The 24,047-nt window shown below is 39.6% G+C and overlaps 1 protein-coding gene, 1 non-coding gene and 1 pseudogene across 4 annotated transcripts; 2 read left to right on the top strand and 1 right to left on the bottom strand.

The window, feature by feature from the left end:
* Window positions 1–121: 121 nt before the first annotated feature.
* On the bottom strand, window positions 122–1,822 carry LOC143548507 (pentatricopeptide repeat-containing protein At5g47360-like). The gene has a single exon (XM_077039649.1). It carries the CDS (start codon window positions 1,751–1,753, stop codon window positions 326–328), a length of 1,428 nt encoding a protein of 475 aa, XP_076895764.1. The 5' UTR covers window positions 1,754–1,822; the 3' UTR covers window positions 122–325.
* A 13,425-nt stretch (window positions 1,823–15,247) lies between these two features.
* On the top strand, window positions 15,248–15,321 carry TRNAT-AGU (transfer RNA threonine (anticodon AGU)). The gene has a single exon. It is a non-coding gene; the product is annotated as a tRNA-Thr (tRNA).
* Window positions 15,322–21,230: 5,909 nt separating this feature from the next.
* On the top strand, window positions 21,231–23,720 carry LOC143548506 (F-box/kelch-repeat protein At1g74510 pseudogene; annotated as a pseudogene). 2 transcript variants are annotated; one of them, XR_013137965.1, is made up of 2 exons: window positions 21,231–21,506; window positions 22,254–23,720. The product of XR_013137965.1 is annotated as an F-box/kelch-repeat protein At1g74510 pseudogene, transcript variant X2 (transcript). The 2 variants fall into 2 exon arrangements; XR_013137964.1 differs by having other exon boundaries at window positions 21,236–21,506; window positions 22,250–23,716.
* The last annotated feature ends 327 nt before the right edge of the window (window positions 23,721–24,047 follow it).

Here is a 24,047-nt window from a genome sequence, read left to right as displayed (position 1 = left end):
AAAACAAGCAAAAACTATAGCATATACGTTAGCCAATGACAAAATTTCGTACGTAAAGTCCGAGATGAAGTATCACCCCAAAATATTGGCAAAAAAATATACTTCCTTCAAGGCGCTAATGTCTCCATAATAGTAATCTGTCACGCTTTGCCTTCCAAAATTGCTCCGCGCGTCACAGAATAGATGTCATTTACACGAACAAACCACATTTCTGCAACTGTTGACTTAATAAGAGCTTAAAATCTGAAATTGAACGAGGGACGAGCTACAGTTGACTTTATAAGAGCTTAATGATCTTGAAGAACACAATCAGTAAACCGATCTCTCACGAGTCAACCTTATGTATATGAGAAACTAATTCCATTTCACCAGCATTCTTTAAATACTCAACTACATTTTTTACATAAGGAGCTTTAAGTCGTATACGTTTTTGAACCATTAACTTAGCAAGCTTTGAAGCCTCCAACAACCGCCTTTCAACGCAAAGCCCGTCCATCATAATAGAATAAATCTCTGAATCAATAGAGGTAGCAAACCCTAACTTCTCAATTTCATCACACAACACAAACGCATCAAGCACTCGTTTTTCCATCAAACACAACCGCTTTAACATCTCACTACACGCCACACTATCCGGCTTCAAATCACTAACCAACATCCTTCTAAACACCTTTTCACCCTCTTCAAACTTATTAACCCTAAATAATGTCACCACAAGCGAACTATAACATTCACCTTTTGAAACACTCCCGTTAGAAACCACTCTATCAATGACTTTATAAACTTCCTCCACTTTATCCTCTTCACAAAAACCGTTAATTAAAGTACTAACCGTAACCCTATTCGGTGCACAACCGCACGCCTCCATCCGGTCCAAAATAGTCAACGCCTCCATCGACCGACGCTTCTCACAAAAATGGCGTATCACAGTCGTGTACGTGACAACAGTCGGTGCACAAACTCCACCTTCGTTTTCCATTTCCTGCAACAAGTCCAAACCTTTTTCCAAATTTCCAACTTTACACATACCATCAAGAAGAACCGAATACGCAACAACGTTCGGCGAACAACCTTTTTCAGTTATAACCTTAAACAACCTACTAGCATCTTCTATCCTACTCGAATCACAAAACCCTTTAACCATCGAAACAAACGTCACCATATCAGGATAAATATCAACCAAACTCATCTCCTCCATTAACCTCGATGCGTCATCCATCCGACCCGTTTCACAAAACAACCTGATAACACTATTGTAAGCAACAGTATCGGGCCGACAGTTAAACTCATTCATTCTATTCAACACCCATAACGCCTCGTCCGCAAGCCTAGCTTCCTTACACAAATTCAAAACTACTTTAAAACTTTTAACACTCACTACAATATTATCATTACCATAAGCCTTAATAATATCCTTAACCACATTTGGGTTGTGTCTAATTCTAAACAGCTTACAAGCAGTGCTGTACATGTATGAGCTGTGCTTGTAATCGCGTTGGATACCGGCCCATACGAAGAATCGAAGACCGGGTATATGAGACTGATTGGTGAAACTGCATTTTTTCATTACTTCCTTTACACATGATGGGTCTAATTTAGACCCGATTTGGGTTAGGGTTTTTTCGATGTTTGGGTCGTTATTTTGCAAATGGGTCCAGTATTTATCAATTGGGGTTGTGAGTGAAATTGTCGTGAATAATTTGGGGTTTTGGTGTCGGATTGAAGATGAGATGAATCGAGAGATGAAAGACATTGAATTAAGGTAATGGGTTTTTAATAACCTAATTAAAAGTTGAATAAATAAGGGGGTTTTGAGATGTATGTGTGAGATTGACGGCCGCCGGTGAAAGCTTGACGGCGACAGATAGTTACCGACGGCTAATCTGCTCCGATCAGGGAACAGAGGCGTCAGACAAATGATGAGTTCAGTGTTTTATTATGCAGAAGAAGAAAAACTCGAACCGGCTGGGGAAAACCGGGTCCGCGAGCTAACAAGGCTTTTGGGAGACTTACGAACCGGGTATTTTCAGGAACCAAAACCGGTTGCAGGTATGGGAGACTTACGAACCGGCTTGAAGAGGTAGGTCCCAGCAGAGCCCAGTTGGACCCGCAAGACTCACCTTGAAGAGGGACGTCTGCGCAGAAACCAACTGGATCCGCAGGACCAACCATGCTCAGAGACGTGACGTCCTTACGCGCAGTACGCAAGCTGTTCCAGCAGGAAATGCCTCCCAATGGTGAAGTAATCGGCCTGTCCCCGCAGCTGCGGATACAAGCCATCAGGGAAGGCCACCCGCGCAGCAAGGCTACACGCACAAGGCACTTAGCTCTCAATCACTCAGTGTCACCTGAAGGAATGAGCAAAGCCGGGAACAATCCCGCACAAAGGCGGGAGGGGGAATACTCCCGCCCAACTAAGCCAGTCCGTACGATACGGGAAGATCTTCTGTACTGTACCTGACGAGGTATGGGCAAAAGATCTGACCAAAGATACGACAGCTTATTGACAACAGTATGGCGAGCAGCACGCTCTTGTACTGTATGTCACTATTAGCCGCTGCCTACTCACCAACTCCTGTCATACCACGTGCATAGCCGGCAGTTGGTGGAAAAGGAATGGTACACAGCAGGCCTGGTCACTATCAGCCGCTGCCTACCCACCAACTACCAGCAGGGCACGTGCGTAGGCCACAGTTGGTAGAACAGGAATACTATTCAGCCGGCCACACCTCCTTGGAAACCTACCTTCGGCTATAAATACCCCAAATGGTATGATCATCTTATCTTATCACATCTTATCATATTATCATCATATTATACCTGATATCTGCTCTAGCAATCTCTTAATATACATTTATATTTAAAGAGCAATCTAGTCTGATTCTCACGCCGGAGGGTGGTCACAAGGAGGAACCCCTCCCTTCTCAGTGACAAGCTCACGGTGTCTGTTTTGCAGGTTATCAGAACCATCTTTGCTGGCTCTAACCCCTCGTGGGAAACATCTATCTAACCCCCAGGTTACTCGTAATCTGCCCGGGGTCCGGCTAGTGTTTATTCATTGGCGCCATCCGTGCATAAAGCTAGAACTTCATTTCTTCAGTTTTTTCAAACTTCTGGAAAGATGGTTAAAGAAATTCCGGTAACCACAACCCCAGCTACTGGGGGGAATACCGGCTACACAGTCTTTACAAACACTACCCCGGTTACCCAAGCCGGGGCAAGTGAAGTAAATTTTACGAACACTACCCCAGTTACCCAAGCTGGGGCAAGTGCAGTAAATAATCGCTCACTGGGATTCACCGATACCCAGTTAGAGAAACGAACAAGACCCCCCCGGCAAACACTCGATAAAGTTAAGGCATGGGCGGAGGCACGTCAGAGGGAATTCCAAGCTGAGTTGGACGAACGCTTGCGTTCCGTCCAACAGGCTGACGAATTCGAAGAATACTTGGACGATGACTCGGAGGAATCCGACACCGACGCGAACCCTCGCCATAGGGCAAAAGGGAAGCGTAAGGAAACAGACTCCCAACCGAGAAGGCGTTTTGGAGAAGCCTTCAAACCAAAAAACACAGGTGGAAGCCCACGTGACTTCTCCAAAACATTTAGACCAACTGTTGCAAATGCGGGAACATCCAAATTTGCAAGGGACATTGCGGAAGCAATTGCCCCAAAGAGTGCCAAACAAATGTCCAACATAGGCACATATGATGGTATATCTGACCCAGATGATCATTTGAACAGATTCATAGCGGGGGCAACCGTCAGCAATTGGACGGAACCTACGTGGTGTTACATGTTTCAAATGACGCTTATTGGGCCAGCTAGAGCGTGGTTCGATCGTCTACCGGTCAACCACATCTACGACTGGGCAGACTTCCAACAGAAGTTTAGCCAACACTTCAGCCAACAACGAAAGTATACCGAGGAGCAATGGACAATCCTCAAATGCATTCGAGAGGAAGATGAATCTTTGCCAGACTTCATCACTCGCTTCAACTCAAAGAAGCTAAGTCTGGGTAACATTAGCGAAGATCTTGTTCGCGCTGCTTTTATTCAGGGCGCGAACGACCCAGAGCTCATCCGCACCTTAACGGGTAAAGATGGCATGCCATCCACATGGGATGCCATCATGACAGCAGCAAAACGCTTTGCGGAAACTGAGAAGCAACTGGGTAGAGATCTCCCACCGAGCACAAACCTCTACACCCAGAGAACAAGAGAAGACAACGTCCTTACCGCCCGATTAAACAAAAAGCGGAAGCTAGGCATTTGGCAGTCAAGGGTAAACTTTGACACCTCATCCGGCTTGCAACATCGGTTAGGCGGAAGGGATAATGTACAGTCAAACCAGAACTCCAGATGGACGCCACTCACCAAAAGCGTCACCGAGATATTCGCCACTGAGGAGCTCCCATGGCCAAAGCCTCCAATAATCCGACATCGTCACAATGCTAATCGGAGCAAATACTGTGACTTTCACAGGACAAAAGGCCACAACACTGAAGAATGCATAGACGTAAAGGACATTGTCGAAGCATTTGTCAGAGATGGGACGCTCGCGCACCTCGTGGCGCAATGAACGCTGAGCAGGCTGATCCGTGTAGAACACCAGCTGGGGAAAACACGAATAAAATTTCCAGCTTCAATGTGGAGACTACATGCTGCGTAAAAAACGAGATCCCGAACCAGGTGCATATCGGCTCGATGGCACTCCCATCCCAACAACATGGAAGGGAGCTCAATTACACAGTTTGCATGTAGATCAATTCCAAATTTGTAAAGAAAAGGCCCAGAGCCACTTCTAATGGAAATGATTCTCCTTAGAACATCGACGCTGATGATTTTACATTTATACTTTAACTATCAACACTGATGCCGGTTTTCACCGCATACATAAGTGTGAAAGTCGGTGCATGGGGAAGGCGGCAAAACCCACATAAACCCAAAAAACGGCAAACCTTCACGCAGGTCAGTTGAAGGGGAAAAGTTCAGTCATCCCACTAAATGAAAGTGCCGGTCTATCCGCATGAATCATGATAGAGGAAACTGAACACTAACCTATTAACAACCGCGCGTCGAACGGTTAATTTATTCAACACGGATATGCCGGTTTTCACCGCATAATTACGTGGAAAGTCGTTGGTGGGGAAGGCGGCAAAACCCGCATAAACCCAAAAAACGGCAAACCTTCACGCAGGTCAGTCATAGGTAAACTTTGGTCAACTAAATGAAAGTGCCGGTCCTAACCGCACAAATCATGAGAGGAAACCAAACCTATTGACAACCGCGCGTCGAACGGTTAACATTCAAGAGAATTTCTAAAGGATGAGGAAAACCTACACGCAGGTCAGATATAGGTAAAGTTTAGCCATCCTACTAAGTGCAAGTGACGGTCCTACCCGCACAATCACGAAAGAGGAAGCAAAACTTCAACCTATTATCTACCACGTTCAAAGGTTAACTTATCCTAAACACTTAGAAATTTCAAAAAAAAAAAGATGAGGAAAACCTCCACGCAGGTCAGATGTAGGTAAAGTTTAGCCATCCTACTAAGTGCAAGTGACGGTCCTACCCGCACAATCACGAAAGAGGAAGCAAAACTTCAACCTATTATCTACCACGTTTAACTTATTCTAAACAGTTGGAAAATTGCTAAATTTAAACTAAAGTATGCAAGTCATAACGTTTATAAAGCAAGGAATCCAGAGAAAGTAGCGGTCTTACCCGCACAAAGATTTATATTTCACAATGATTCATTACAAGAATGGCTGGGTAACTACCCGCCTACAAGAAAATAAATCTATACAAGCTAAATCTATCCTAGCAGTGGGAAGGGATCTTCAGGATCAGGCTTCAGGGCCACTTCCACTTGGACCCGCACCATCAGTAGAACGTGGCGGTTCAAGGAAAGCTTTAAGGATAGCTAGCCCATCATCAGCAGCAGCAACTTGGTTCACCTTCTCCACCACCGAATGCGGGAAGGCGGCATACTGATTCACTGCTTGGTCGTAAACAGCTTCAGTATCAACATTATACAAAGGGAAGTTGGAAGGCTGGACGCCTTTCTCAACGAACCCTAGACCAAGCAGGAAGCCGGCCTTTTCCCCATCCTCATGAGAAGCGTTGAGGGCTGCGCTCATAGCATCATCATAAGACGTCTCTGAGAAGATCCGATGCACAACCTACAAGAAAATATACAAGTGTCAAAACCTTTTCTATTTACAAAGAAGAGCGTAAAGAAATGAAAAGCATACCTGAGACAACGCTTCTCGAAGAAGCCATTCCTTGGCAACCAGAGCTTCTTGGAGGGCAGCTTGAGCTTCGTTACGGGCGCGTTCGGCTTCACTCTTGTTAAGGGTGGCAAGCAACACTTCTTTAGCCGCAGCCTCTTCGACGCCCTTTAGCTTCCGCTCAGTGTGGTCAAGCACCCCCCTCTGGTCCAAGATCTCTTGGAGCTTTTTGGCGTCTTCCATCGCCAAGGCATCATGAGCCTGCTGGAGAGCCTCTAATTTGGCTTTAAGCTCTTCATTCTCCACGCGTAGAGGCTCAGCAACAGCTTCAGCCTTGGTGGCCCTCTCGGTTGCGTTCCTTGCAGTTTCCTTAGCCAGCCGAAGCTGTTCATTAACAGCTTGGGCAGCCTTGGAACGGGCCTCGAGCCGGGCCTGAACTTCAACCTCGAGGGCCTTGAAGGCCTTCTCCTTTTCCGCAGCCACTGCGGTAAGCCTTTGGTTCTCCTCCCGGACAGCCCGCGCCTGAGCTACTTCTTTAATGCGAGCTGCTTTTAACTTGTCGTTTTCACGACAAAGCAGCTCGACGCGCGGCTGCATCCGGGCCAGGAGAACCCGAAGCTCATTGGTTAGCCTACCCTCCTGGTAGCTAGCCATGGCTTCCCCCAACGCACCACTGGGAGCAGCGTGACGAGCCCACTCCACGCACTCCACAGGGGTGCGAAGGGTTGTTCCTCGGCGGATGTTCCATCGTGGAACATACACTTCATTGGAATCCGACACTGCAAAAAACAAAAAGCAGTTAGGAAAAGATGATAAAAATATATATATATATATATATATAATAGGCCAAAAGAACCCTACGCACCTGTAGGGTCAATAACAGGCCGATAGCCGCCAAACCCATCACCTGAACCAACGGAAATCCATCCAAGAGGTCAGGCAGATGGGAAGGAGGCAGAGGTTGGCGATAAGCCCCGTGCATACCTGAAGGTTCGGCCGTCGTGGCCGATGACGGAGGAGGCATGGTAACAGCCGCCGCGGTCGCCGCCGCGGAATCCGCAGCAAAAGTAACCGCCGGCTCAGTGAAAGATGCGGTAAAAATGGCACTCACAGCCGGCGGTGACGTCATCACAGCTGGAACAGTCGGCTCAACGGAGTGAGCAACTGAACCAGTGGAAGCAGGCGCAGGCGCAGCCGCCTGGGTCGTCGCCTCAGGTAGGCTAACCGGGCCTACCGTCATTGGCGGGGAGGTACTCCTCTGCGCTCCACCCTGGAATGCGTCAACATCCACGCCTGCACAGAGAAGATAAGTGTTAAATGATATTAAGCTATGAAGTTAAAGATAAAGGAAGTTTGTACTTACGGGTTTTCTTGAGCCTAAATGTACGGACAGGCGGGGATGAACCAGATGGAGCCGGCCTCTTCACGCCGCTCACCATTGTCATCCTGGGCTCTCCGGTGACAGTTGTCACAGCCTCCGGAATGGTGGTCTTATCACCACAGGGATTCCCCGCCACCTCTTCGCTCTCGGTCTCCGAGTCAGACCGAGGCACCGGATCGGCAGTGGAGGCCACCTTCTCCTTCCCCTTCCCGCCGGCAGCCTTCTTCTTCCGCACCAACGGAGGACCATCTGCGGATTCCTCATCAGAACATACGATTAGAGGAATTCCAGCAGAGGTTTCAACATTGAGGGGTCGAGGGTTGAATAGCGCCTTACCTGGCCGCCTGGCGCTAAGGATCTCGTGGCCTAGTGGGTAGACCTCCACGAACCGATCCGCCGTTTGTTCTAGGATGGGCAACTCGTTCTCGTCTAGAGCGCGAGTACCCATCCGAGCGGGACCGTCAGCCTCCCGCGGGTACATGAGCGACTGCAAGTCGTTCCCCTCTGAAATAAACAGGAAAGAAATTAGAAGAAATTCTAAATCAACAAAAAGAAACAAAGCATACCGTAAGGAACAGAGTTCGAACCGTATTCAAGGACGATTGGGATCTTTTGCGCATCCGCATCCTTCCACACCCGGCTCATCCCCAGTATCACCATCCCGGACTCCGCAAACCGGTAAACCGGAGATTGGACTCGGGATATCTTCGCAAACCATTCCGCCTCCTGGTAGTTGGAGGCGTGAAGGCTGGGAAGTGCTTGCCCATTCTTGAATTTCATGGCAAGGGGGATGGCGCGAGCGAAAATGTAGAAGAACTCCCGCTTCCACGAGCGAAGACTGCGCTCGGTCGCGCAAATCTTCAAACCCTTAATCCGGGTTATCAGGTTATACCACCCCTGGATGCACCTCTAAGTGTAGAAGGTCATCAGGCGGTCAACATAGGGCTCAATGCCCAGAATCCGGCACACCCACTCGAAGTGCCGAATCTTGGCAATCGCCATCGGGTGCACCTCGGTCAGGTGCACACCGTGCCTCTCAAGGACACGGTAAATAAACTTTGTCAATGGGAACCTAAGATTCCCATAAACAAAGAATGCAACATATACCCCGATCTTGCCTCTGGGGGCATCATACACCGTCTGATGGGGTTCAGGAAACTCAGGCTCGAGAGACTCGAGCATGAACTTCCTGACGATGTACTGATACAGATCGACAGGCAGAGCACACTGGCACTCGCCAGCAGTACTCTTGTCATCGGCTGTAGATTCGAGATCATGAGAAGACATCTTACAGATGAAAGAAGAAAAACGATTTCAAGAGAATGCTTGCCTGAAAAGGTGAGTATTCGCCGGAAATCGTTTAGAAGAGGAAGAGAAAAGTGAAAAGTGTGAATTACAAAGAACCCTCTCCCCCTTTATATACTAATCGCAATTAATGCGATGAATTTAATGCAGAGGAGAGAGAAATCGAAGGTGCAATGAAACTATGACACGTGGCAAAAAACAAGCTGGCAACAGCTGTTGAAAGGACGCGTACCATTAATTTCGCGGCCACGCGCCCGAAAAATCGCGCCCACGCGCCTGAAAAAGCGTCTGGAATGACCATGTACTGTCACGTCACCATAACTTCCTGCACGTTCTGACACAGTCAGAAGAAACCGTCGCACGACGTTTCAGAGGTTTGGACTGTTCTTATCCTTTCACCAACCTTTCGAATTTCAAAAATTCAAAAAGATTCAAAAGTAAGCGGGAAAATACCCCTTACCTTGGCAACCAAGTAACCATAAGACGGGTGCGGGTACAGTGTTAAGGCAAAACCCTTCACATACCAAGCACCCGCAGGGAATTGACGCCAGGAATACCTTGGAAGTAAAATAACCGTAAGACGAGCGCGGGTACAGTGTTAAGGCAAAACCCTTCACATACCTAGCGCTCCGCAGGGAATTGAAACCAAGAGGATCTTCTGGGCAATGCTTGCGGAAACGGAAATAACATCCCCGCATAGCGGGAACGTCGAGAACTACATTGTTTGAAGCTCCAGGATGGAATTGGTGGTTTTAACATAATTGATCACTATGTTCAAAACTACCAAAACCTCATGAAGAATCCACACAAGTGGGACTCAACTCTCCTGACTTGCGAGGAGGTTACAGACCTACCCGCATCATACCCAAAGATCAAGCAGGAAAGTCGGGAATTTCTGCAAGTGACAAGGACTTCCGCGGGAAGAATCCCCATGGAAAACCTTAAAACTAAACCCTTTTCAAAACCCTTTGCTTAAGTCCAAAAGTTCACCTCACTTTATTAAACATTCATGAGAAGAACATTGGACTGGGGGGACTTGAAGAGGTAGGTCTCAGCAGAGCCCAGTTGGACCCGCAAGACTCACCTTGAAGAGGGACGTCTGCACAGAAACCAACTGGATCCGCAGGACCAACCATGCTCAGAGACGTGACGTCCTTACGCGCAGTACGCAAGCTGTTCCAGCAGGAAATGCCTCCCAATGGTGAAGTAATCGGCCTGTCCCCGCAGCTGCGGATACAAGCCATCAGGGAAGGCCACCCGCGCAGCAAGGCTACACGCACAAGGCACTTAGCTCTCAATCACTCAGTGTCACCTGAAGGAATGAGCAAAGCCGGGAACAATCCCGCACAAAGGCGGGAGGGGGAATACTCCCGCCCAACTAAGCCAGTCCGTACGATACGGGAAGATCTTCTGTACTGTACCTGACGAGGTATGGGCAAAAGATCTGACCAAAGATACGACAGCTTATTGACAACAGTATGGCGAGCAGCACGCTCTTGTACTGTATGTCACTATTAGCCGCTGCCTACTCACCAACTCCTGTCATACCACGTGCATAGCCGGCAGTTGGTGGAAAAGGAATGGTACACAGCAGGCCTGGTCACTATCAGCCGCTGCCTACCCACCAACTACCAGCAGGGCACGTGCGTAGGCCACAGTTGGTAGAACAGGAATACTATTCAGCCGGCCACACCTCCTTGGAAACCTACCTTCGGCTATAAATACCCCAAATGGTATGATCATCTTATCTTATCACATCTTATCATATTATCATCATATTATACCTGATATCTGCTCTAGCAATCTCTTAATATACATTTATATTTAAAGAGCAATCTAGTCTGATTCTCACGCCGGAGGGTGGTCACAAGGAGGAACCCCCCCCCCCCTTCTCAGTGACAAGCTCACGGTGTCTGTTTTGCAGGTTATCAGAACCATCTTTGCTGGGTCTAACCCCTCGTGGGAAACATCTATCTAACCCCCAGGTTACTCGTAATCTGCCCGGGGTCCGGCTAGTGTTTCTTCATGCTCCGATCAGGGAACAGAGGCGTCAGACAAATGATGAGTTCATTGTTTTATTATGCAGAATAAGAAAAACTCGAACCGGCTGGGGAAAACCGGGTCCGCGAGCTAACAAGGCTTTTGGGAGACTTACGAACCGGGTATTTTCAGGAACCAAAACCGGTTGCAGGTATGGTCAACATTCAACAAAGGCCAAAACCGGGTCGGGTAGAAATCGATTCCAGGTATAGTCAGGTATTTGACCGGGTTTCGGGTAGGGTCGGGTCAAGTTTTGACGGGGTATTTCCGGTTCGGTTCCGGTTCCGAGGAGAAATCCTATATTTGGCCGTTCCCGTGGGTCACGTACGAGTACAAACCGGTTTCGGGTCGGGTTCAGAACTGGGTATTTTGTGTCAGCTATTCTGATGAATGTTAAGGGTTTAAGCAAAAAACCGAAACGTTAACCTAAATGATTAACCGAAATTAATCATCATTGAAGAAAACTGACGGTTATGGTTATAGTTAATTGGTAATCATAACTGACTTTGCACAATTGCACACTAAACACTGGTGTGATGCATTTTATTCAATTTATGACAGTATCACAAGTTGTAGAATCACGTTAGTAACACAATTGTACAATTTTTTGTAATGTACTCGATCAACAGGGGCATAGCTTCTTGGGGACCGGGGTGGCTCCGGTCACTGTCGTTTTTCGGTTAATAGGGTAAATTTTGAGATTTTTTCCGAAAATTTTTATAGGTTTTAAGCGCGGTAACCCCCAATGTATTTTTCCAAAAAATTGTCGGTCACCACTGATATTTTTTATATATAATACCCCATCGTTGGATTTTTTTTATAAAACCTCACAGTTTTTATAAACAAAAGTTACAAAATAGTAGTCAAATAGTAAAAGCTTTGTTTTTATAAAACTTAAAATTGAAGGAGACTATTTTGATCCGACCCAAACCGAACCGAATCGCTGACACGAATCCTAATCGTCGACCGGAAATTTTCGGGTCCGTGACCACCCTGTGACTAAACCTAAGCTTCGACACTGTCGATAAACAACTATATCCTTTAGATCTTACACCTAGCTAGGCTATTGGTAAGGTATGAACATGATAGATTTAGACAAACTATAATTCTATTCTAGGAGATAGAGATAAAGAGGTTGTTGCCTCCAAAAATAACATAATGTACATGATATGCAAACAAACTGGACATCCATGTTCAAGACACTAATATGTTTAAACTTGATAAGTTATAAATAGATGCCATGACGATAAGTATGTCATGTACTCATGTCTATAAATACGGAGTTTAAGAACACTAAATGTATATAAAGTACGTACTTGGCACACAATGCATTGCAGCAATAGCCGTTAGAACTAATATATCAAATACTTAAACTTAATAAGCAATCTAATGTTAACTCCTTTGGAAAAGAGAAAATAAAAAGCACTTTACTCAGTAGTCACTAAACAATCAAAACAATATGGCAGGATCCAAGTTATCATGTATCATGTATATTATCCAAACTTTCAACAATTGGCACACACATTTGCATGATATGGGTTGAATGAACAAAATCATATAATTTGATCAATCTATGAAATAGATCGGTTTTATTCATTTTAATTGGCGCATCTCTATATCACTTTAGGAGTCGATAGAGTGAATTAGCATCATCTACATATTAGTTATCTTTCTTGATAAAGTTGGTTGCTTAGGATCAAATTCCATGATCGCTTTTGAACATTTATTAGGTGTAAAAGATAAACCATTTGTGTTGATTGTTTTCATAAAATCTCAAAGATACACCGCTATGGTAGCGTCGTCATAGGGTGGCGGCTCTAATTTATAGTTAATTAAACAAGGGTATAATGTGAGAGTGTGTGCTTTCACCAATAACGTGGGTGTATGCGTAAGTTGTTGACGAGGAGATATGAGTAGATACGTGACATGCGATAAGGTGTGACGATGTTGAAGAGAGATATATGAGTATGATTACATGGAAACAAAGGAGGTGATGTTAAATTCATTAGAACTAGATGTCACACTTAGATTTAAATTTTCAATATTAATATTAGACTAATATAAATCAACGACAAGTCCACCGATTGCCTTTCTTATAAAATAAATAAAATAATAAAAGTTCGGATTTTTGATGACTTTGGGTCGATTTTTGACTGACTACCAACTAATGTCACCGATTAGCAAAGAGTTAATCAGTAACCAACACTAGTGGCCAACTAATTCCGATTTTAACAACACTGATTTTGGATAGATATAAATGAATGTGACTGTTTCTGACTCGCATCCTGTTTAGGTACTTGATTTGAACGATGAAGTAGATTACAGTGGGTTATCAAAGGATTCACTGAGGCGTTTGCCATGTCATCAAATTTCACATGAAACTAAAATGTTTCAGAACATATGTTGCACAGTATGTTTGCAGGTTCTTGTTTATTGAAAACTTTACATTTTAACATGAATTACTTTTTTAATTTTGTCTCGGTTCACTAACGGAAAGTGTTTTTGCGTGTCAGGTATTGAAGTAGGTGAATTTGTGCGGTGTTTTCCTCGCTGTCGACACTCGTATCACAAGACGTGTGTGGATACCTGGCTAACTCGACATGGGTTATGTCCGATTTGCAGACAACTTGTTTTAAATTTTTGTTAGAGGTGTCAAGAGTGATTATGTGTAAATTATCTGGTGTATGCATACACATATACATATATGTGTGTGAATGTGTTACATTGGTGTTAATTGTTGTAACTTGTAAGTAGTTTGGTGTATCATAGTTGTTATTACAAAGTTGTATATTTGAAATAATGTGTAATTGAATCTTGATTTATTACAGGAAGCATTATATACCAAACTAGCTTTAAACCCTTGTAATACATAAGATTTGTCAACATTTCAATTAATAAAGTGGATTATTTGAAAAAAAAATAAAGGTAGAAATAAGAACACAAATACATATATACTCAAATATATATTGAGATATTTTACTCTTTAAATGGAAACCAAATCATTTAATGTTATTTATAGTTTTCCTTTTTTAAATATAGAAAGTTGGTTCTTTTCTCCTCAAGTACCCGGTTAGTTTTAATGGGTTACTAAACTCATGATATATGGATACTATGGATTAATGAGAATTAAGATTAGAACTAAGAATGAATATGGTTATGACTTATGACATCTCATCTTTAGTATTTTTGTGTATTAGTTTAGTAAGATAAAATAAGATTATGAGGCTCATATATGATTTGGCAATGGCAACTTGGCAAGAGTTATAATATGCATGCTTATTGTACTTATTGTTGGGCATCGAGTCAATATGATTTGAGGTTTGTAAATGGACTTTTCGGGAGAGTGATTACAACTCCCGTCCAGTGGGATACGAGAGTTGCACACACTTTTGGGATACACTCTTGTTAATCCTCGAGGCATTCCCGAAGGATATGCAAGAATAGCTAGGAACCCACACGGCTAACACAACTTGAGTAAATGAGATATTAAAACATTTGGCTCATTACATTAATCAAGGCCTTTTTAAGCTAAGAGACTTGAACTTGTTTATTCGGGCTTTACATTTAAAGCTTAAGCGCGGGTTGCAACTTGCAAGTACATTTTCAAGCTTTTTTTTTAACAACAAATTATTTCCACAAAAATCCCTCTAACCTTGCACTTCCAAGGATTTGAACCCATCGCCTTCATTTTGGAAGGGTAAACACCATACCACTAGACCATTAGGTCATTGGTACACTTTCAAGCTTTTAGCTCATATGTTAATAACTATTTTATTTAAACACATATACCTTTAACTCTATATATATTTCTAATTATAATTTAATACACATAAAATATGTTATTAGGTATGTCATCATAGTTAAATATAATGTTTATTGTATTAAGCAATATATTGTTTGCATAGTCAGTTTGTTTAACATTGTGACTCTAGTCTAATACGATATAAGAACGTTGACTTAAACCCAGACTCGGTTATTAAATAAGTTTCAATTTATGCACGGCTTAACTCAAACTCATTTAGATTTGGTTTTGTTTAAATTTTTAACAAGTTGATCACCTATGTATGGCGTGGTAGAGTGTTCTCGTGATGTAATTAGCTAGGGTTCTTGGTGTGGCCCTTCTTGGATGTATACTCAAATTTTTATAGACGCATTATTGAAATTTAGTGTACTTAAATCACTATCTACTCGAGTGTGTGGATAACATGTTAAAACGTTATGATGAACCATGTTTCCATGCTCCGAAATTTATGTTATTTGTATTAAACATTGTAAATGGTTGTCAACTGCTTTCATAGCTCAGTTGGTTAGAGCACCCGTTTAGTAAGCGGGAGGTCTTGAGTTCGACTCTCAATGAAAGCATTATTTTTTGTAACTTTTATATTCACAGATTTATGTTATTGGAAAAAAGGTTAAACAATAAAAATTTAAATGAAGTTTAGCATTTACTAGTGAATACATTGATGAAAATCTTTTAACATACTTTAGTATGTTTTACATTGTGGGCATTGGTAAAATGTTTAAAAGATATTAAAGGCGTATCAATATTAGTAGTGGGATTATGTTTTGATGGTGGTGATTAAAGTAATGCCTCAAATGTTCCCTTAATCCTTGCTAGGAATTTATCCCATTGTTGTAACGGACTAAAATTCAACACGTAGCTCTAACTCATGTTACCCATTTTTAGTTTGGTATCTTGAAAAGGCATATACATGAAATAAGGACCAATAGCATGTGGTTATTGTTTAAAAGAATATCTTTTTAAAATAAAACAATTCATTTTTATTTCATTTTTTTTGTAAAAGAAAATGATAGATTGGATAATTTATGCCGTGCACCTTAAAGTCACAATGGTGTACCAATAATGAATAGAGGGAATATGACATCATAGATGAAAGGCTAATGGTACTCTAGGCCACCAAATGCTATGAAATTCCTTTTTACTAATTAACCTATAAAGTCTAGAGAACTTAATACTCCTATAACGACATGTACGATATTCTATGTTACATACGGTGTTTTGAAAATCAACCTACAATTGATTCAATGGTTGGAATAGTCACATGTTCCACCAGTATTGATCGTGTTTGTCCTATTCACCACCGTGTCCATTAACTAGTAGCCAACTCCGAATTTTATATTATATCTTGCACCCTTTGGATAATCTATTGTTTTCCTTTATAATTGTTTACATAATTCTTGTTGGATGATCTACTATGTTAAACACATTACGAACCTTTTTGCACCAAACAAAGTTAGTTTAATACAAAAGGAAGAAATAAAAGCCGATAACTTTGGGGCATTCCATGCCAAATTCTTGTTGGGCCATTTAGTTATTTGACACAAACCTATGTAAAGTTGATTGGTGTGCATTCCTATAAATCTAGCTAGAGATCTATACATTATTATTATTATTATTATATGGTAAGATGTGGAAGTGAAGGGACTGAAAAGTGATATTTAAGAGTATATGAGGGGTAAAGTGTAAATGTTTGTAAAAAAAATACAGTTTTGTCAGTTTGTTGGATCTCGAAGTGATGTATTTTTATATATTTTATAAAAAGTGGTTTGAAGAAAGCAAAATATTCCCTCCTGGTTGTACTTTAGTCGTGAATGGGCATAAAAAACTTTGAATTATTTAAGATACCCCTGCACTTATAAAATATGCCACTTTTACGTCACCAACAATGGATAATGCATTTGCTAGTACAATCAGGATACATGCTTCGGTTGCGAATCAATAATCAACATGTAACATATTGTATAACTCTAAAGAAACCCTACTGCTATCATGTTACGTAGTCAACAAATTAGTAAATTCATTTACTAATTTTCATAAGTGACTACTGACTAATTAACAAGACCGACCTTGGCCCAGTCTTTTAAAAGACCCATAATTATAATAATTATATATTTTTTATACATAATTTTGTTTTAAAACAAATATATATAAATAACTCCATGGTGCAATGGAAAGAATGCTAGTCCCCAAATAAAAAGCCATGAGTTCAATTTTAATGAGTGGTGTTCTTTTTGTTGTAGATAAAAACTTTCTAGTGTGTTTTATACTTTCATATAGCACATCTTAATAACTTGTTTATTACTTTTTTGTTTAGGTATGTATTGGGCTTTGAAAACGTAACCCAATTGATAAAATGTCAAATTATTTATCTTACATAATTAAAAACGTGATTTTAAGGGTTTTTTTTACTCGTTCTAAGGGATTATCGAAGACGGTGGTAATAAATGTTTTGTTAATAAAGATGATACATATAAAAAAAAGTAAAGTTCTATTTTAGCCTCTATGAATTAAGCTCATAATGCTAACTTATTGCGAATGAACCCTTGATGTTTGCTTCTGGTTGCGGATTTTGACCCCAAGGCTATAAATGAAAATTTCATTTTCTTTCTATCCATACCTAAATTTTAGGCTGTATTTGTTTGGAAAACATCATATCATATTATTAATATCTAAGGGTTTTGGATGTGTAGATTATTCACATGTGAATGGAAGGAAGTTGGAACCTTTACTTAAAAAACATCCAAAGCAGTATAGTTGAGTAGTATATTGTATATGACATGTGATGGATTTGTGTGCTATATGCTCTTATTAATCTTTGTTGTGTCTAATAGTATGTTTTTGTTACCAATTAGTTTATTGATTAGAAGTCTAGTGGATGTTCTTGTCAAGTAAGTGTCACGAGAGTCCATTTACAAATGTTCTTTGTATGTTATAATAACACACATATAAAAAATCTGATTTCCCATTATTCTCTCCACCTAAAATAAGGGCATCAAAACACTATATCAGATTAGTAATATCTTCATATAAGTTAATTCGATCACTAACTTTATTAATTCACCAATTCATTTTGTCTAACACCTTTCAACGCACGAATCCGAAAATGGATCTCTTATGGTGAGGTTTCTTAATAACTACCTAATCATGGTAGAACTATGAAATTCAGGAACATGCATAAGAACATGTGGAGATGTATGAACATGTGAAAATTCAAAATAAGTGGAAGTGTAAGAACATGAAGAAAGGTAAGAACATGCCAAGGTACATAAAGATGTTGATTTATTGTAATATGGTTATTGTCGACGCAAATGTGGATGGTTTGAAACCAAAATGTTAGGCTTTATGAGTTTGTGGTTGTGCAACTTCCTAAACAATCAACACCATTTTTAGGATTTTTGGTTTTGTGGCCAAAACAATATTGATGAACCAAATTTAACAGGTGAACGGAATTCAAGCTTGGCCCAAATGCATCTTGGTGTATTATAAGATGTTTCATTACTTAGAGGTGAAGGGTTTGAGTCCTCTATTGGATATTGGTGTCATATTATTATTATTAGATTTAATTACCATGATATTGATTTAATTCTTTATGAAAAATAAGGTTTGAGTTGTGATATTGACCACGGTTTATACGTTTGTTTCAGTCACCTAAGTTGAGTGCCCTTTGGGTCGCTCATGTACGATATGAATGTAGTATTGATAGTAGAAAACATTATAGTTTGAACTGATATTTGGATGTCCCCGTATACTTAATTTTCATACTTGTGCAATTTCTTGAAAGAGCATCAGAGGACGAGCCACGATCTAGTTGTGCAGCTTCGTGAGATTTGTGTTCATTCTTCTTCTTGTGCATCTTTTGAGCCTTTTGGTTGTGTCAAACGATTTGAAGCAAGACTTATCACCATATGATTATATTTAGCTTGTATTTGGCTTATATGATTTAATTTTTACCATCAGCAACTATAGAATATGTGAAGACCATTATAAGGTGTTGATAGTAAATATGTGACTATAAGAATAATGTGATGCTAGTAAATATATATGGGTAAAAAACAAGATGTTATCGTCACTAGGGTTCATGATTTCATTGACTACTTAGATACATTTTATCTTGATTTTTCGTTTGTGGTATGCGTTAGCCAAATTATTGTCATGTTTATTGTGATAAAAAGTTGTCGGACCAAGTAGTACAATATAATATAGAATAACTGATTTTGTCATGTAACTCAAAACAGTAGCAATACTAATAATATAAAGTAAAATATTTAAAAAAATCACATTATCTTTTATTATCAAACAATAAAAAATGTCACGTTATAAAAAAAGCAGTTTATATGTTTTTAAATGACAAATGCAATATAAAATCATCTTTAATTGAATGAAAAAAACATAAATTGTCCCTTTAGAACAAATTAAAATAAATAAGTATTTAATATAAAAACCATTTATATAAAGGACATGTATGCTAGATTATATATATTATCAATGCTATATATAAGTAGCAGTAGGCATAGGAAAAAACACTTAAACCATACCAATAATCCGTAGGGCGGGTATTTAAAAATGAGATTAGATATAAGATTAGTTTTAAAAGATTTAGGTTTGCATTAATTTTCTAAACCCGTTTACCCGCATCAAAATCGAACATGTTATTGAGATAAGTATAAGATCATGTCTTGAGTAATGAACGTCCAACAAGTACATTTTAAGGGAAAATCCCAAAATAAGCGTTTATGAAAACGTTTTTCAGGTTTTAGGTTTCATTTGCAAGAAATTACTAAAATAGGTATTATAAACTAGTCGTGACGAGTAGTTTATGATTACACACGTGTAGTTTGTAGAACCAGATAAAACTTGCCACATGTCCTTAAATTAACCGTAACGAGCAAATTCACTAATAATTTACTCGTCACGACTAAATAAGTTTCATGCCTTGTAATCAACGCTAATGAGTAATTCATACGTCCTTTAGTCGCAACGACTAATTTACCTGGTTTACATTCCCTACACGAGTAGTTTATTAGTAGTTAATTTGTCGCGACTAGTTTAACCTTACAATCTACTCGTCGCGACTAAAGAACTTATAAATTACTCGTTCGCGTTGATTACGGGGCATAAAACTTATTTAGTCGCGATGAGTAAATGGTTAGTAAATCTGCTTATTGTGGTTAGTTTAAAGACATGTGTCAAGTTTTAATTGGTTATACAAACTAGTCGTCACGACTAGATTATAATACATATTTTTGGAATTTCTTGCATATGGCACCTAAACTTGAAAAACGTCTTCATAAACCCTAAGGGTATGTTTGGCATGAAGCTTTTTGGAGCTTTTAGGAGCTACAAGCTTTTAAGAAAAAACTCCTACTTAATTAAAAGCTATGTTTGGTTCAAGGAGCTTGAAGCTTTTAGGTCAGGAGAAAAAGCTTAAAGCTTAAAGCTTCTACTAGTAGCGTTTAGAAAGAGCTACAAGCTTTTAGTATGATAATTTACTTAAATAACCTTTCAAAATAAATACATTTACTATTATTGATTTTAGTTATGCCCATTTTAGTAATTTTATACGTTTTATTAAAAGCCCCAGCTACTCTGTCAAACATCTAAATATAGAAGTATAAAATATGATACTCAAATTAAAGAGAATAAAATGCTCGTTTTTATGATGTAATTTATTAAAAAAATTATTAACATGTGAAAAAGTTATGGCCTTTTAAAAAGTCATGGGGTAGTTGGTTTTGAATAAGAGTTAAATATGTAATTATTATATGAATTAACAAAAGGTGATGGAAGTTCAAGTACCAAAATTGTAAATATGAAATACCAAAAGCTTGTAGTTTTTTCTCTAAACGCTACTAGTTGGAGCTTTTAGCTTAAAGCTTTTTCTCATAACCTAAAAACTTTAAGCTACTCTAACCAAACAAGACTTTTCAACAAATATAAGTTTTTTCTTAAAAGCTTGTAGCTTAAGGCTCTTAAAAGCTCTTTATCAAACATAGCCTTCAACTACAATAAGATCATAAGCAAAGATACCCTTGTACTTAACGGATATAAGTGACTAGTATCCATAACGTATAAAACATGGTTTACAGACACAACTTTATAATCAGATTTAAAACTATGACTAAATAACTTATTCGATACACAATCCATTGTCATCCCTAACAAAATGACTGAATAATCAATTTATATAAAAACATAAACATTAAGTAATAAAAAAAATAGTAATAAAAAATAGAACAATTAAATAAAAAAAATACAAAACTTGTACAGATTTATATATTTTTGAAATAGTCATCATTACAAAGTATTATGTCTTTACATGAGCAGAATCCAATTACAATCTTGAAAAAGTATATTAAAACTGTATTTTCCAAATTCAATGAATATGGTAATCCCACAGATACACAAAGCCAGAGCTCCTATTTGTCAATTAGTAATTTATTCAACCTTTAAGTTTTATTAAAATCTATAAATTATAAATACCCCCCACTCCCCACCCCTCACACCATCAACAATTGCACCAAATTATAATAATATTATTCTCAAAATAATAATTCCATTTACAGAAAAGAAATCAACAACTATGAGGGACTCACTTCAAGAAAACAAAACCCAACAGAACATGAATTAAAGTCTCCATAACCAATTTTGCAGCTAAATTTCACATCATATGTGTGTGTATATATAAATATATATACATATATATAATCAAGAAATACCCACCAAGCTCTCTTCTTTGTGACAATCTGTAAGCTTTAATTTCTCTTTGTTTGTTTTATATTATATATGATCTTAGTTTTATTTTTATTAATTGATTGGGTGAAAGTGAAACCAAGAATTTGTTGAATTTGTAGTTCTGCCATGTTTTAGTTTTTGATTGGGTTGTAAAGTTTATTGCTTTTTGTAGTATTTGATAATATTTATGTTTTATGGTGAAACTAAGCAAACTGTTATTTCAATTGATGTATTAAATTTATGTGATTTAGGTCAATTTGAGTCAATATGTTGCATATTTTGGATTGTAATTTGGGGGTATCTTGTGGTATGTGTTCATCAATAATTTCTGATTAGAATTGAAATATTGAATCAACCAAAAATTAAATTTCTTGAATTTAAGCCTAAATTTGACTTCTTTGAGATATCAGTTTGGATTTAGTATAAGTTAAAGTGCAATCCTTTATCCAAAGCTGTCATTTTTATCCTATTTAAAGTTTAATAATGTTTAAGGGCACATCAAGAGGTATGATAATGTTTTAGAATTCTGTAAATCTGTTGTCAATTCGTAGTTGTCGTATGCAGCTATCGTTTCCCTGTATCTTTACTTAAATTTTTAATCTTGATGATAAGTTCTATGTATAATAACTTAACATCTAGCTAGCACTTAATATAAAGTTACAAAGATGGTATTTTGTTCTTCTTGGTGTTCTTTATTCTGCATATTATTTACATTTACACCCAATTCGTTTAACAAAACGTATATCGTTGTTATAGATAGGAATCATGTTGGAGGGTCCTGCTTTTCTTGTCTCACGAGACTTACCAAGTGCGTGTGAACAAGAAAGCACATGGGCTTATAACGCCTTCTGTGTAACCGGATTTTCAAAAGGAAAACGCAGTCTTGATCACGAAGAAGAACCCTTAACCGGGTTGAGAAAATCTTGGAAACCGTCCAAAAACGAGACTGAAAAGGGTATTTCAGTCATTTCACTTTCCGAATCCATCCCATTAGAGAACCAAGAACAAGATGATCAACAAGATCAATCAGACTCTAGTTCACTAATCAGTGAATTAGGTCGAGATCTCTCGATTAACTGCTTATTACACAGTTCAAGATCGGACTACGGTTTAATCGCGTCACTTAACCACGCGTTCCAAACCCTGGTTCGCGGTGGTGAGCTTTATAAGCTAAGACGGTTAAAGGGTATTCAAGAACATTGGGTTTATTTCTCATGTAACCTTTTTGAATGGGAAGCGTTTGACCCGATCCGGCGTAGGTGGATGCGCCTGCCTACCATGGACTGCAGTGAATGTTTCATGTGCTTAGATAAAGAATCTTTAGCAGTCGGGACCGAGCTGCTGGTGTTCGGTAAGGAAATAGACACACATGTAGTGTATAAATATAGCATCTTAACTAACTCATGGTCACCCGGTTCAAAAACCAACACACCCAGATGTTTGTTCGGGTCTGCAAGTCTAGGTGAGTTAGCCATTGTAGCCGGTGGGTGTGGTCCATCTGGCAACATATTAAGCTCGGCCGAGCTTTATAATTCAGAAACCGGGACTTGGGTTACCCTACCTAATATGAATAAAGCAAGAAAAATGTGTTCAGGGGTATTTATAGAAAATAAATTTTATGTTATCGGTGGCATAGGCGAAGAGAATAATAATGGGTTGACTTGTGGGGAAGTTTACGATATGGAAACGGGTGTTTGGACCGAGATTCCAGATATGTTTCCGGTGTTGACCGGTCAAGATGCACCCGCAACCGCAAAGGCACCGCCTTTGTTAGCGGTTGTGAAGGATGAATTATATGGAGCTTATTATGAAGAGCAGGAAGTCAAAAAGTATGATAAGGGTAGAAATGTATGGGTCAGGGTGGGCGGGCTGCCTGAAAGGGCGGGGTCGATGAACGGATGGGGGCTTGCTTTTCGGGCTTGTGGTGATCAGCTTATTGTTATTGGTGGGCCTCGGGTTTCTTATGGCGGGATGATAGAGGTGAATTCGTGGGTGCCTGATGAAAACCCGCCTCAATGGAACTTGCTTGCTAGAAAGCAGTCGAGTGGGTTTGTTTATAATTGTGCTGTAATGGGATGTTGAGAGTTTGAGATGCTAAGAATGTTTAAATTAAAATTGGGATAGTGTTTTATGTATGTTTTCTTACTGATTATACTTACAGTTTCTTAACTTGTATGAAGGTATTAATATTTGATTTGCATGTTTAAATGAATTAGGAAATTAAAGTTAGCCGTATGGTTAACGATTATGTAATTTCCGCCCCTGATATCAAACATCTATTGTCTGATTTGTCTACGTATGCTTAAACCGATTGTTTATGTTACATAAAAGAAACACCGTATGTGTAATAATTATATATATATATATTACATGGGAGTAGTAGAAAGTTTTGTGATTTGATACAAATATATATTTAGATAAAATGTGAAGTGTTTATTGCTGTAGAAGATTTGTGAGGATGTCTTCATCAAGTCCATTGGTTTCAACATAATCCAATAGTTGAGATAGCCTATCTCCAGCATTCTTCACCTCTTTTTGCAGGCTCTTAATGTAA

This window comes from Bidens hawaiensis, unplaced genomic scaffold (assembly GCF_021521415.1).
Source record: "Bidens hawaiensis isolate Kalapana, Puna unplaced genomic scaffold, B.hawaiensis_p1.1 tig00015188_1, whole genome shotgun sequence".
In the NCBI taxonomy this organism is placed as follows: Eukaryota; Viridiplantae; Streptophyta; class Magnoliopsida; order Asterales; family Asteraceae; genus Bidens; species Bidens hawaiensis.
This window is presented reverse-complemented; position numbering and strand designations above follow the sequence as displayed.